This window comes from Ranitomeya imitator, chromosome 1, assembly GCF_032444005.1.
Source record: "Ranitomeya imitator isolate aRanImi1 chromosome 1, aRanImi1.pri, whole genome shotgun sequence".
NCBI lineage: Eukaryota > Metazoa > Chordata > Amphibia > Anura > Dendrobatidae > Ranitomeya > Ranitomeya imitator.
In genome coordinates, this window is record NC_091282.1 from 494,850,865 (window position 1) to 494,863,529 (window position 12,665).

At 49.9% G+C, this 12,665-nt stretch overlaps 1 protein-coding gene across 1 annotated transcript in view; it reads right to left on the minus strand.

Moving 5' to 3' along the window:
• The window catches only part of ACER2 (alkaline ceramidase 2), a 109,737-nt gene that overhangs the window by 70,846 nt on the left and 26,226 nt on the right, over positions 1-12,665 (minus strand). Inside the window, exon 2 of the mRNA XM_069766106.1 lies at positions 7,713-7,827. Coding sequence (XP_069622207.1) covers positions 7,713-7,827 — 115 coding nt within the window. The remainder of the gene's footprint in view (positions 1-7,712; positions 7,828-12,665) is intronic.

Consider the following 12,665-nt stretch of genomic DNA (forward strand, 5'->3'; position numbering starts at 1 on the left):
CCCCCCCCAGACCACTGCTTCAAACCTCTGAGCCACCAATGCCTTTTGTTTGTGTTGAGGATGAAGCCTTTCAGCTTTCAGAACATCTTTTGAAACCCTACTCCAGCCGTGGTTTAAACAATACTAAAAGAATTTTCAACTACCGACTCACACGTGCACGGAGAATGGTGGAGTGTGCGTTTGGGATCTTAACCACCAAATGGAGAGTTCTCCTGACATCCATTAACTTGAAGACAGACACTGTGGATGAGGTTGTGAAAGCTTGTGTTGTCCTGCACAATTATGTGCTATCTAAGGAACAGATTTCCATTGAGGACCAGTCTGAACAAACCACCTTGGCTGATTATAGCAACCAAATGTATAAAAGTTCTGCCACTGTTTCCAGATTTCAGGATCAATTTGCAGAATATTTTATTTCACCCGAAAGAAGAATACACTGGCAGGATGAGAGAGTTTAAACAATTTATCTTGAACCTAGTAACAACTTTTTTACCTTTTACTCATGTTGTGTACCTGTTTGGGTAGTACCCAAAGTATTTAACCTTTTACCCAAGTTGTGTACCTGTTTGATTTTACATTTTACCAAAGTTGTGTACCTGTTTGGTTTTACCTTTTACCCAAGATGTGTACCTGTTTGATTTTACATTTTACCAAAGTTGTGTACCTGTTTGGTTTTACCTTTTACCCAAGATGTGTACCTGTTTGGTTTTACCTTTTACCCAAGTTGTGCATCTGTTTGGGTTGTACCCAAAGTGTTATCTATACCTTATAAAGAATAAACACAAGATAGCTGTAAACAACACAGTTTTATAAAAAAAAATTTAAATAACAAAAACAAACTTTTATTTTGAAACACACAAAAAAACTTTATTTTGCAGCACACAAAACTATAGATTGGAATAAGTCGGGGTGGAGATAGTGCTGGAGGGGCTGTCGGATAGGGACACTTCGACAGTGGGAGTGTGGAGAGAGGAATGTGTTGGTGGTGGGGAAGAATCAATAGGTAGTGGTGAAGGAGTGGAGAAGGCAATTGAGCTGGTGGACAGGAAAGTGGGATTGGGGTTAGGAGTTTGGTAGGATGTAGGGGTGTAGGTGATGTTTTGGGAGGATTGGAAGGCAGAAGCAGTGATGGGTTTAGAAGAGGGTTGGGAAGGAGGTGAAAGAGGCTGTTGGTAGTGGGCAGGGAGAGGAGGCGTGGATGAAGTAGATGGGAAGTGGTATGGGTCGGGATCATCATATTGGTGGGAAGGGGCACGGATGGGACGCTGGTAGTGTGGCTGGTGGTAAGGGGCACGGGAATGCTGTGAGGGTTGTGGCTGGTGGGACGGGGTACGGGCATGATGTGGTTGATGGTGGGGTTGGTGGGATGGGCACGGGCACGTTGGTGGTACGGGTCAGGAGGATGGTAGTGGCTGTAATGATGGACAGTGGAGGAAGGGGGGGCAGTTGCAGCATGGGTGGCAAGAGCCTCGGCTTTTGAGGCAATGAGCGCTAGAGTTGACTGGCAGGATTCCATTACTTGCATCTGCTGAGAAGTAGATAGTGTCTCCATTTGCTCAAGTACCGACTGGAAAAAAGTGTTGTTCGGTGACTGTCTTGCCTCTGAACGCATCGTTAACAGAAGTGTATGCATCTCAAGTATACTTTTATTTATGAAATTAAAACCTGCAGCCATTTGCTCGGACAAAACTTTCAGACAGTTCTGGAAGGATGCGTTCAGGTGTAAGAACTCGGGAGCATAACTCTGTACCTGACCTCTCTGCCGATGGAGCCCCAATGCTACAGGTGTACTAGAGGTGGCAGCAGCAGAGGGGTGGGGTACAGGAAACGCTATATCCTCACCAGCATATACATGCAATGGAACCAGCCAGGATGCTCCAGCGCTTGCGGATGGGACAGAGGTTTCCGATGTGTGGGAAGGCTGGGAAGGTGCAGAATGCGAAGGTGCAGAGGGGCCCGCACTGTCAAAGTGTCCCTCGGTGGCGGCCCCCGGAGGGATCGCCCCAGAAGGATTCAACTGTGCTGCAGGCTCCCGAGTGCTGCCAACGGTGTTGTGGAACAAAAGAGAAAAAACAAACAATTAATATACTATAATTGCATGGCCCTGGCTGAAAGAGCAAAGGAGGGTTAGACATGTAAAACATTGGTTATCATAACATGTGGTGGGTAATATTTACCTTCGTGTCACCATTGTTGACCTGAGGAAAGACAGGGCTTCGGCATACTTGTATTTGCTCCTGTGTCCTCCAGATCCACTCGGGGCCAGCATCTCTTTATTGAATTCCTTCTTCAAGCGATCCCTAATCGACCGCCACCATTTTACAATCCTCTCACCTGTTAAAAAAAGGAGAAACACAACTTGGTTAGAAAAAAATACTTAAAATGCATCAAGAAAACTGAACAGAGTATACTTGCATTCTTGATTCTGGGCCCGAACATCGAGGTCCTCCCACTTCGCAATAAGCTCTTGGCAGACTTGCTCCCAGAGTCGCCGGGTCACGATGATATCAGCATGGCGGCGGTCACCCATGTTCCACAGCGGCTCCCTGTCTCGGACAAGATCGATGAGGAGGTCAATATCGAGGCCGACCTCCTCACCGTCAGAATCAGGAGCACGCTGTGAAGCCTGTTAAAAGAAAGGAAAAAAAAATAAAACTAAATTGTAAACGACATAAAGAATAAACCTTAAAAAAAAAACAAAAAAAAAACATATATGCTTACACGATGATGGCCGCCATGACTCTCACGCCGACAACCCTGGGAGCCACTGGGAGGACCTCTGGATTGAGCACCAGAATCCGAACTCTAGAAGAGAAAAAAACAGAACAGTTATGTGCTTGTATGTAGCTTTTTTATGTGTAGTGTGCCATGTGATATCTATAATGATCATTTTTTTATGTGTTGTGTGATGTATGAATTTATCAGTTTGTATGTGTTGTGTTCTATTTGTAACTATCTTGTGCTGTGTGTAGTGTGAGGTTGTGGTTCCACGATACATGAAAGAAACATACCAATTGTGATCCCGCTCCAGGTCTTTCTCCACCCCTTCCCTCTTCTTCGGGGAGCACCTCTTGGACTGTGGCAGCAGCTTCAGCAGCTTCCTACAAAGATGAAAAATGGCATAATACATTAATATATACACGTACATACACACACAGACATACATACAAACACACACATACACACACACACACATACACAAAAGAGTGCGAGGGAGAGAGAGCAAAAGAACAAAATTATGTTAAAAACATATTTACCTCAGTGCGCTGCCGACGGAAGGGAGGGCTCCCAGAAGAAAATATGGCTGCTCTGGTACGGCTTGGCTGGCTGGGCTCTGTAGCAGGAGAGCTGGCTGGGCTCTGTGGCAGGAGAGCTGGCTGGGCTCTGTGCCAGGTTATAGCTGGCTGGCTGGCCTTTGTGGCAGGCCCGTGGCTGGCTGGGCTCTGTAGTAGGAGAGCTGGCTGGGCTCTGTGGCAGGTTATAGCTGGCTGGCCTCTGTGGCAGGCCCGTGGATGGCTGGGCTCTGTAGCAGGAGAGCTGGCTGGGCTTTGTAGCAGAAGAGCTGGCTGGGCTCTGTGGCAGGAGAGCTGGCTGGGCTCTGTGGCAGGTTATAGCTGGCTTGCTGGCCTCTGTGGCAGGGGCCTGGCTGGGCTCTGTAGCAGGAGAGCTGGCTGGGCTCTGTGGCAGGTTATAGCTGGCTGGCCTCTGTGGCAGGCCCGTGGATGGCTGGGCTCTGTAGCAGGAGAGCTGGCTGGGCTTTGTAGCAGAAGAGCTGGCTGGGCTCTGTGGCAGGAGAGCTGGCTGGGCTCTGTGGCAGGTTATAGCTGGCTTGCTGGCCTCTGTGGCAGGGGCCTGGCTGGGCTCTGTAGCAGGAGAGCTGGCTGGGCTCTGTGGCAGGTTATAGCTGGCTGGCCTCTGTGGCAGGCCCGTGGCTGGTTAGGCTCTGTAGCAGGAGAGCTGGCTGGGCTCTGTGGCAGGTTATAGCTGGCTGGCCTCTGTGGCAGGCCCGTGGCTGGCTGGGCTCTGTAGCAGGAGAGCTGGTTTGGCTCTGTAGCAGGAGAGCTGGCTGGGTTCTGTGGCAGAAGAGCTGGCTGGGCTCTGTGGCAGGAGAGCTGGCTGGGCTCTGTGGCAAGAGAGCTGGCTGGGCTCTGTGGCAGGTTATAGCTGGCTGGCCTCTGTGGCAGGGGCCTGGCTGGCCTCTGTGGCAGGAGAGCTCACTGGGCTCTGTGGCAGGTTATAGCTGCCTGGCCTCTGTGGCAGGGGCCTGGCTGGGCTCTGTAGCAGGAGACCTGGCTGGCCTCTGTGGCAGATTATAGCTTGCTGGCCGGCCTCTGTGGCAGGCCTGTGGCTGGCTGGGCTCTGTAGCAGGAGAGATGGCTGGGCTCTGTGGCAGGTTATAGCTGGCTGGCCACTGTGGCAGGCCCGTGGCTGGCTGGGCTCTGTAGCAGGAGAGATGGCTGAGCTCTGTGGCAGGTTATAGCTGACTGGCCTCTGTGGCAGGCCCGTGGCTGGCTGGGCTCTGTAGCAGGAGAGCTGGCTTGGCTCTGTAGCAGGAGAGCTGGCTGGGCTCTGTGGCAGGAGAGCTGGCTGGGCTCTGTGACAGGAGAGCTGGTTTGTGTGGTCTCTCTGGCTGGCAGTATGGCTGGAAATGAGTGAAGGCCTCAATGGCATTGCTTTATATATGTGTCCTGGGGGCAGGCCCATAGTTTCTGAGCATGCTCAGTGTAAAAAGCCGGATCAGGCCGCCGGATCCGCCTTTTTCCGGATCCGGCGCAATCCGGCGTCCATAGACATGCATTGCAGCGAAAGGCCGGAAAGGTACGGCTTGGCTGGCTGGGCTCTGTAGCAGGAGAGCTGGCTGGGCTCTGTGGCAGGTTATAGCTGGCTGGCCTCTGTGGCAGGGGTCTGGCTGGCCTCTGTGGCAGGAGAGCTTGCTGGGCTCTGTGGCAGATTATAGCTGGCTGGCCTCTGTGGCAGGGGCCTGGCTGGGCTCTGTAGCAGGAGAGCTGGCTGGTCTCTGTGGCAGATTATAGCTTGCTGGCTGGCCTCTGTGGCAGGCCTGTGGCTGGCTGGGCTCTGTAGCAGGAGAGATGGCTGGGCTCTGTGCCAGGTTATAGCTGGCTGGCTGGCCACTGTGGCAGGCCCGTGGCTGGCTGGGTTCTGTAGCAGGAGAGATGGCTGAGCTCTGTGGCAGGTTATAGCTGGCTGGCCTCTGTGACAGGCCCGTGGCTGGCTGGGCTCTGTAGCAGGAGAGCTGGCTGGGCTCTGTGGCAGGAGAGCTGGCTGGGCTCTGTGGCAGGAGAGCTGGCTGGGCTCTGTGGCAGGAGAGCTGGCTGGGCTCTGTGGCAGGTTATAGCTGGCTAGCCTCTGTGGCAGGTTTGTAGCTGGCTCCACTCTCTGGCTCCTTTGTTCTTCAGTCTTGGCAGGGTGTGGTCTCTCTGGCTGGCAGTATGGCTGGAAATGAGTGAAGGACTCAATGGCATTGCTTTATATATGTGTCCTGGGGGCAGGCCCATAGTTTCTGAGCATGATCAGTGTAAAAAGCCAGATCAGGCCACCAGATCCGTCTTTTTCCGGATCCGGCGCAATCCGGCGTCCATAGACATGCATTGCAGCGAAAGGCCGGAAAGGTACGGCTTGGCTGGCTGGGCTCTGTAGCAGGAGAGCTGGCTGGGCTCTGTGGCAGGAGAGCTGACTGGGCTCTGTGGCAGGAGAGCTGACTGGGCTCTGTGGCAGGTTATAGCTGGCTGGCTTCTGTGGAAGGGGCCTGGTTGGGCTCTGTGGCAGGAGAGCTGGCTGGGCTCTGTGCCAGGTTATAGCTGGCTGGCCTCTGGGGCAGGCCCGTGGCTGACTGGGCTCTGTAGCAGGAGAGCTGGCCGGGCTCTGTGGAAGGTTATAGCTGGCTGGCTTCTGTGGAAGGGGCCTGGTTGGGCTCTGTGGCAGGAGAGCTGGCTGGGCTCTGTGCAAGGTTATAGCTGGCTGGCTGGCCTCTGGGGCAGGCCCGTGGCTGACTGGGCTCTGTAGCAGGAGAGCTGGCTGGGCTCTGCAGCAGGAGAGCTGGCTGGGCTCTGCAGCAGGAGAGCTGGCTGGGCTCTGTGGCAGGTTATAGTTGGCTGGCCTCTGTGGCAGGGGCCTGGCTGGGCTCTGTGGCAGGAGAGCTGGCTGGGCTCTGTGGCAGGTTATAGCTGGCTGGCCTCTGTGACAGGTTATAGCTGGCTGGGCTCTGTAGCAGGAGAGCTGGCTGGGCTCTGTGGCAGGTTATAGCTGGCTGGCCTCTGTGGCAGGCCCGTGGCTGGTTGGGCTCTGTAGCAGGAGAGCTGGCTGGGCTCTGTGGTAAGTTATAGCTGGCTGGCTGGCCTCTGTGGCAGGCCCTTGGCTGACTGGGCTCTGTAGCAGGAGAGCTAGCTGGGCTTTGTAGCAGGAGAGCTGGCTGGGCTCTGTGCAAGTTATAGCTGGCTAGCTGGCCTCTGTGGCAGGCCCGTGGCTGGCTGGGCTCTGTAGCAGGAGAGCTGGCTTGGCTCTGTAGCAGGAGAGCTGGCTGGGCTCTGTGGCAGGAGAGCTGGCTGGGCTCTGTGGCAGGAGAGCTGGCTGGGCTCTGTGGCAGGTTATAGCTGGCTGGCCTCTGTGGCAGGGGCCTGGCTGGCCTCTGTGGCAGGAGAGCTCACTGGGCTCTGTGGCAGGTTATAGCTGGCTGGCCTCTGTGGCAGGGGCCTGGCTGGGCTCTGTGGCAGGAGAGCTGGCTGGTCTCTGTGGCAGGTTATAGCTGGCTGGCTGGCCTCTGTGGCAGGCCCTTGGCTGGCTGGGCTCTGTAGCAGGAGAGATGGCTGAGCTCTGTGGCAGGTTATAGCTGGCTGGCCTCTGTGGCAGGCCCGTGGCTGGCTGGGCTCTGTAGCAGGAGAGCTGGCTTGGCTCTGTGGCAGGAGAGCTAGCTGGGCTCTGTGGCAGGAGAGCTGGTTGATGTGGTCTCTCTGGCTGGCAGTATGGCTGGAAATGAGTGAAGGCCTCAATGGTATTGCTTTATATATGTGTCCTGGGGGCAGGCCCATAGTTTCTGAGCATGCTCAGTGTAAAAAGCCGGATCAGGCCACCTTTTTCTGGATCCGGCGCAATCCGGCGTCCATAGACATGCATTGTAGCGAAAGGCCGGAAAGGCTTCCGGCTTTTTCGCCGGAGACAAAAATCGTTACAGTAGACGTTTTTTTCCAGACGCCGGAATCGATTGTACGCCGGATCCGGCATCAAACAGGAAGGAACGCTGGGCCATCCGACGCAATCCGACGCTAATACAAGTCAATGGGGAAAAGCCGGTTCCGGTTTTTATTTGTTCCGGTTTTTCTCCAAAGAGCCGGATTTAGCCTGAAACGAAAAACCTGATGTGTGAAAGTAGCCTAAGCAGTAACAAAAAAAAAGTGATGAAACTGCGTCAATAAGGAAAAAAAGAACATAGTCTACATCATTAAATGTCACATATCGCATGTACTGGGTCAGATGTACAAGTCTGACAATACTCAGGAACTTCTAAGGAGACAATGTGAAAACTATTGTTTTGCTGGAATATTCCGTACTGTAGTCCAGGATATAAACCCTGACCCGTCTGCATGCTGTACTAATCCATTCCAGAGATATGTGCTTGGGAGAAAGGCAGCAAACAGGAAGCTGATAAGAAATCTTTTCCCATACACGTCATGTTTAGAAGACACCCACACACTTACCAACTACTACGAGCAGGGTCCATATTAAATATATCCCACTGTTGAAGCAAGTTGCATATTGTCGGAACAGGTACATGCATATGGGAGGCAGCACAAAAAACAAAATGTTGCTGATCTATAATATAAAAAAAGAAAGTCAAAATCAAAAAGTGAAGCAAATAAACAAATCTAAAGCAAATAAAATAATAGGAATAAAGTAGTAAAATAGAAGCATGGAAGTGGAATGTAGTGCCATATCATCTGTTAGGCCGGGGTCATACTTGCGAGTCTCTTGAATCAATACCCGGCACATAGAAATGCATGCAGCTGAATAGAGCTGAGTGCCGGCGGCAGTGCCGGGTATTGATGCGAGAGACTCGCAAGTGTGACCCCGGCCTTAGGGCTCATTCAGACATCAGATTCTCGTGCACGATTGCTATCCGTGTTTTTCATTAGTACCTGTGAGGGTCGGATCAAAATAAGCAATGCAAGTCAATTGGTCCGTGAAAAAAATCAGACTGCATTCGGAAGACATCCACGTGCAGTTTGATTTTCTCAGATGGAGAATTTTTTATTTAACTTTCTCTATGTATGAGAAAATCAGATGACACTCAGACCACACTCTGATCCAACTCCAACCAGAGTCTGATCAGAATAATCGGTCCAATTTTCTCATAGATGAAACAAATCAGATGTCTAAATGAGCTCATAAACTGCTTTGGTGCTGACGAAGAATTGCCTTTTGTGGGGCACATATCAGAATTCCAAATGTGGCTCTGTTCACATTGCAGATTCCATTATTTTTGCTCAAACAACGCAACTCACTGTTAGGTCACCAAGATGGAAGCATGATGAACCCCATTACATCAATAGTGTATCTCGAGAGTCGCTGGTTTTGGGCATTTAAGGGGTATGGCAATATCAGGGCTGTAGAGTCGGTAAGCCAAATCCCGACTCCGATTCTAATTCAAACTCCTCAATTTCCCTGACTTCCGACCTCACAGCATTGCCTCGCTACTGAGCCTGTACATAAAGTGCAGCACAGATTTATCTCAGCTAAAAGCCGAAATCCTTACATCAGGAACAGAACAGACATTTATAGGACATTTCATAACTGTCCCATAGTTTTATGAAAACATTTACAGCAGAGGTGTAGCTAGGGTTTTGGTTCGGAGTGGGGAAAAACTTCTGAGTGGGCCCCTAATCAGGTAACCTTGATTACAACTTGGTAACGCACCCTAATAGTGGATGTAGAAGATGACCGCGCTGTGACTGGAAATAATCTCTATATAAAGACCAACATGGATATTACCGCCATATGGTCAGTGGTAAATACCAGCCCTACAGAACATATAAGTGATTACTGCACAGTTACAGATAGTGACTTACTGCAGACGTTCTTTCTGATGGAATCAGTCACTTTTCACGTCTTTTCCATCTGGCCCAGACCGACATGACAACTTCTCCCACCAGGAATTGGCTGCAGAGAACACAACAAAGACACATTTCACGTCTCATATTTTCAGCACTCTCCCCAATGGGACTATTCCCAACCTGCACAACCTCCTCATTCTTCTGATACCCCAATACTGAGCCGCTGCTGACGTATGTTTCCCTATTATTGCACCTGCTGTGTGATTCTCTGTGCCCTCTAAATTCTAAGGCAACCTCTAGAATATAGTAATGCCAGGTGCAAGTGCCCTAGAAATCAGTGCCCACATTTTGTCCCCTAAAAGGTAATGTTGCCCTCTGGGTACCCCTTTGATAGTCACCATAACCTGAGTTCCCCTATAACAATAACTGCCCACTTTACATTTAATAATGTCCCGAGTCTCCCCCCTGTACAGCTCTTGTATACACAGTATGATGCCCCCTCACTGTATATATACTGACCCTTTAGTATCCCCCCAAAATTGTTTGGTGGCTCCAACATTGTATGGAGGCCCCTAGATAGCCTCCATATAGTATAATGCACCAGATAGACCTAAATATAGTATAATGCACTTGCCATAGGCAGACTGTAATATAAAGCAGCCCCCCATAGGCAGACTGTAATATAATGTGTCCCTAGGCAGACTCTAATATAATGCAGCCCCCATAGGCAGACTTTAATATAATGCACCCCTAAACAGACTCTAATATAATGCAGCACCCACCCAGGCAAACTCTAATATAATGCAGCCCCCCATAGGCAAACTCTAATATAATGCAGCCCCCCATAGGCAGACTTTAGCATAATGCACTCCTTAGGCAGACTCTAATATAATGCCCCCTCCCCCAGGCAGACTCTAATATAATGCAGCACCCCAGGCAGACTCTGATATAATGCAGCCCCCCATAAGCAGATTTTAATATAATGCACCACCCAGGTCGACACTAATTTAATGCACCCACCGGGCAAACTCTAATATAATGCACCCCATAGGCCGACTCTAATATAAGGCAGCCCCCATAGTATCTGTAGTATGATGCACCTCCATAAAAAAATCCAATACTCACCTCTCTTCCTCCCGCTCATCTTCTGACAGTGGGTGCCGGGTAGTGACCGCTGTCAGTGTCGACGTCAGACGCTGACAGGGGGATGATGGGAGAGGGAGCGTAGCGCTCCTTATCTCATCAATGCGGCCAGCTGTATCAGTATCTAGCCAATACAGCTGAACCTGCGATGACAGGTGGGGGGCCCACTGCTGGCACCGGATCTCACACCACCAGCTCAGGGGCCCCATGGTGGCTGGGCAGCAGAGCAGAATGTAACTGGATCGGCGCAATGATAATTTCCTAATCCTGTGATCCAATATCTGGCCACGTTATGACTAGACGGTATCCAGCCTCCCTCAATACTCTGGCATTGAGCTATACCACACCCTTCTGGTATTCACGTGACAGCATGTATGCAAATCACATACTTGTGGTTACGAGCCCGCTGCTCCCAGTGCCAGCACCAAAGAATCCTCGCAGAGCGCGAAGTGAGGATTCACAGCATGCAGTTACATAGAGTGACTGCAGACTTATAGCCTAAGGTTAGATAAGAGCGTATAGCATGGCCGAGTGCTATGCAATGTTTTATCGCATAGCACTCGGACCAGTAATATATCATGGGGCAACTCAGATCTGTGATATTTTTTCTCACGCCAATTCGGCATGACAGAACAATCACAGCATGCAGCGAGTGGCTGTGAGTACTGGCTCATAGACTTGTATGGGTGCGTGTGAAACATCGGACTACACTCAAATGTCATCCGATTATCGCGTACACAGGTGAAGGAGAGATTACTTACTCTGTCTTCTCTCTCTCATGCTAGAGAATCGGATCACACTAAGATGACACTCAGATCAGATGCTGATAGACTTTGATTCCAGAATATTTGCATAATCAGCTCCAATTCTGTCGCATGAAAGAATCGACAGCCATGCGACCCTATTAGTATCTACCATTATGACTTTGTGTTTTAGTGCTATATGGTGTTAGCTACTATGTATTTTCATTTTGCAAAGGCATGTAAGTTTTATAATGCTTTTTGCATGTAAAAAGCATGGTAATTTATGAAAACCCTCACCCTTCATAGAAAAAAAACAGTACACAATGGTCCCATACAAGAATTATTACTAAATAGAATCTGAGATTCTTTTCATGACAAGAATGCAGAGTAGTCACAACACAAGCTGACGTCATTTTCTTAGAAAATAGATTTGTGGCTAACTGGGCAGGAAGAAATACATGGAAGTGTTGACATTGATATCAATTGTCGTCTATATGGTACAAAGCCAAGCTGATAAAATCAAGAAGTTACTCCTGTGGCTCTGGTGACATAACGGATACAAAGAGCAGAACACTGTGTAACATAGTAACATAGTAACATAGTTAGTAAGGCCGAAAAAAGACATTTGTCCATCCAGTTCAGCCTATATTCCGTCATAATAAATCCCCAGATCTACGTCCTTTTACAGAACCTAATAATTGTATGATACAATATTGTTCTGCTCCAGGAAGACATCCAGGCCTCTCTTGAACCCCTCGACTGAGTTCGCCATCACCACCTCCTCAGGCAAGCAATTCCAGATTCTCACTGCCCTAACAGTAAAGAATCCTCTTCTATGTTGGTGGAAAAACCTTCTCTCCTCCAGACGCAAAGAATAGTGTGTTCACTATATGAATAATTTCTAATCTTTTAATCACATCACAGTTCTTAGTAAATGTCTCCTTCTAGGAGAAATCACTAAAATGTGGCTCTACCTAGTGGTTAAATAAAGGTACTGCGTAAAACAGATGTTACTAGAAAAGCTAAAAATGTTCAGTCTATATAGCTCACATTCAAGCTAGCGTCTGGGCCAAGATCAGTAAAATCTACTATATAATTGTCTAAGGGTCACTTCCGTCTTTCTGTCCTTCTGTCTGTCTGTCTTTCTTTCTGTCACGGATATTCATTGGTCGCGGCCTCTGTCTGTCATGGAATCCAAGTCGCTGATTGGTTGTGGCAAAAAGCCCACATCCATTGCCACAACCAATCAGCGACGGGCGCATTCCAGCGGCAACATGGCTGCTCCTTCCTCCCTGCAGTCGGTGCCCGCTCTGTACTCCCCTCCAGTCAGTGCTCACACAGGGTTAATGGCAGCGCTAATGGACCGTGGTGTAACGCACTCCATTAACGCTGCTATTAACCCTGTGTGACCAACTTTTTTACTATTGACGCTGCCTATGCAGCCTCAATAGTAAAAAGATCTAATGTTAAAAATAATACAAAAAATAAAAAATCATCATATACTCACCTTTTGGCGCCTTTCCCGCTCCTCGCGACGCTCCGGTGACCGCTCCATGCAAGTGGCAGGTTCCAGTGGCAAGGATGGTATGCAACAAGGACCTTCCATGACGTCACGGTCATGTGACCGCGACGTCATCACAGGTCCTGCGCTCATCCAACCCTGGGACCGGAAGCTGTCGCCTGCACCGCACACAAGCGCCAAGACTACAAGGGC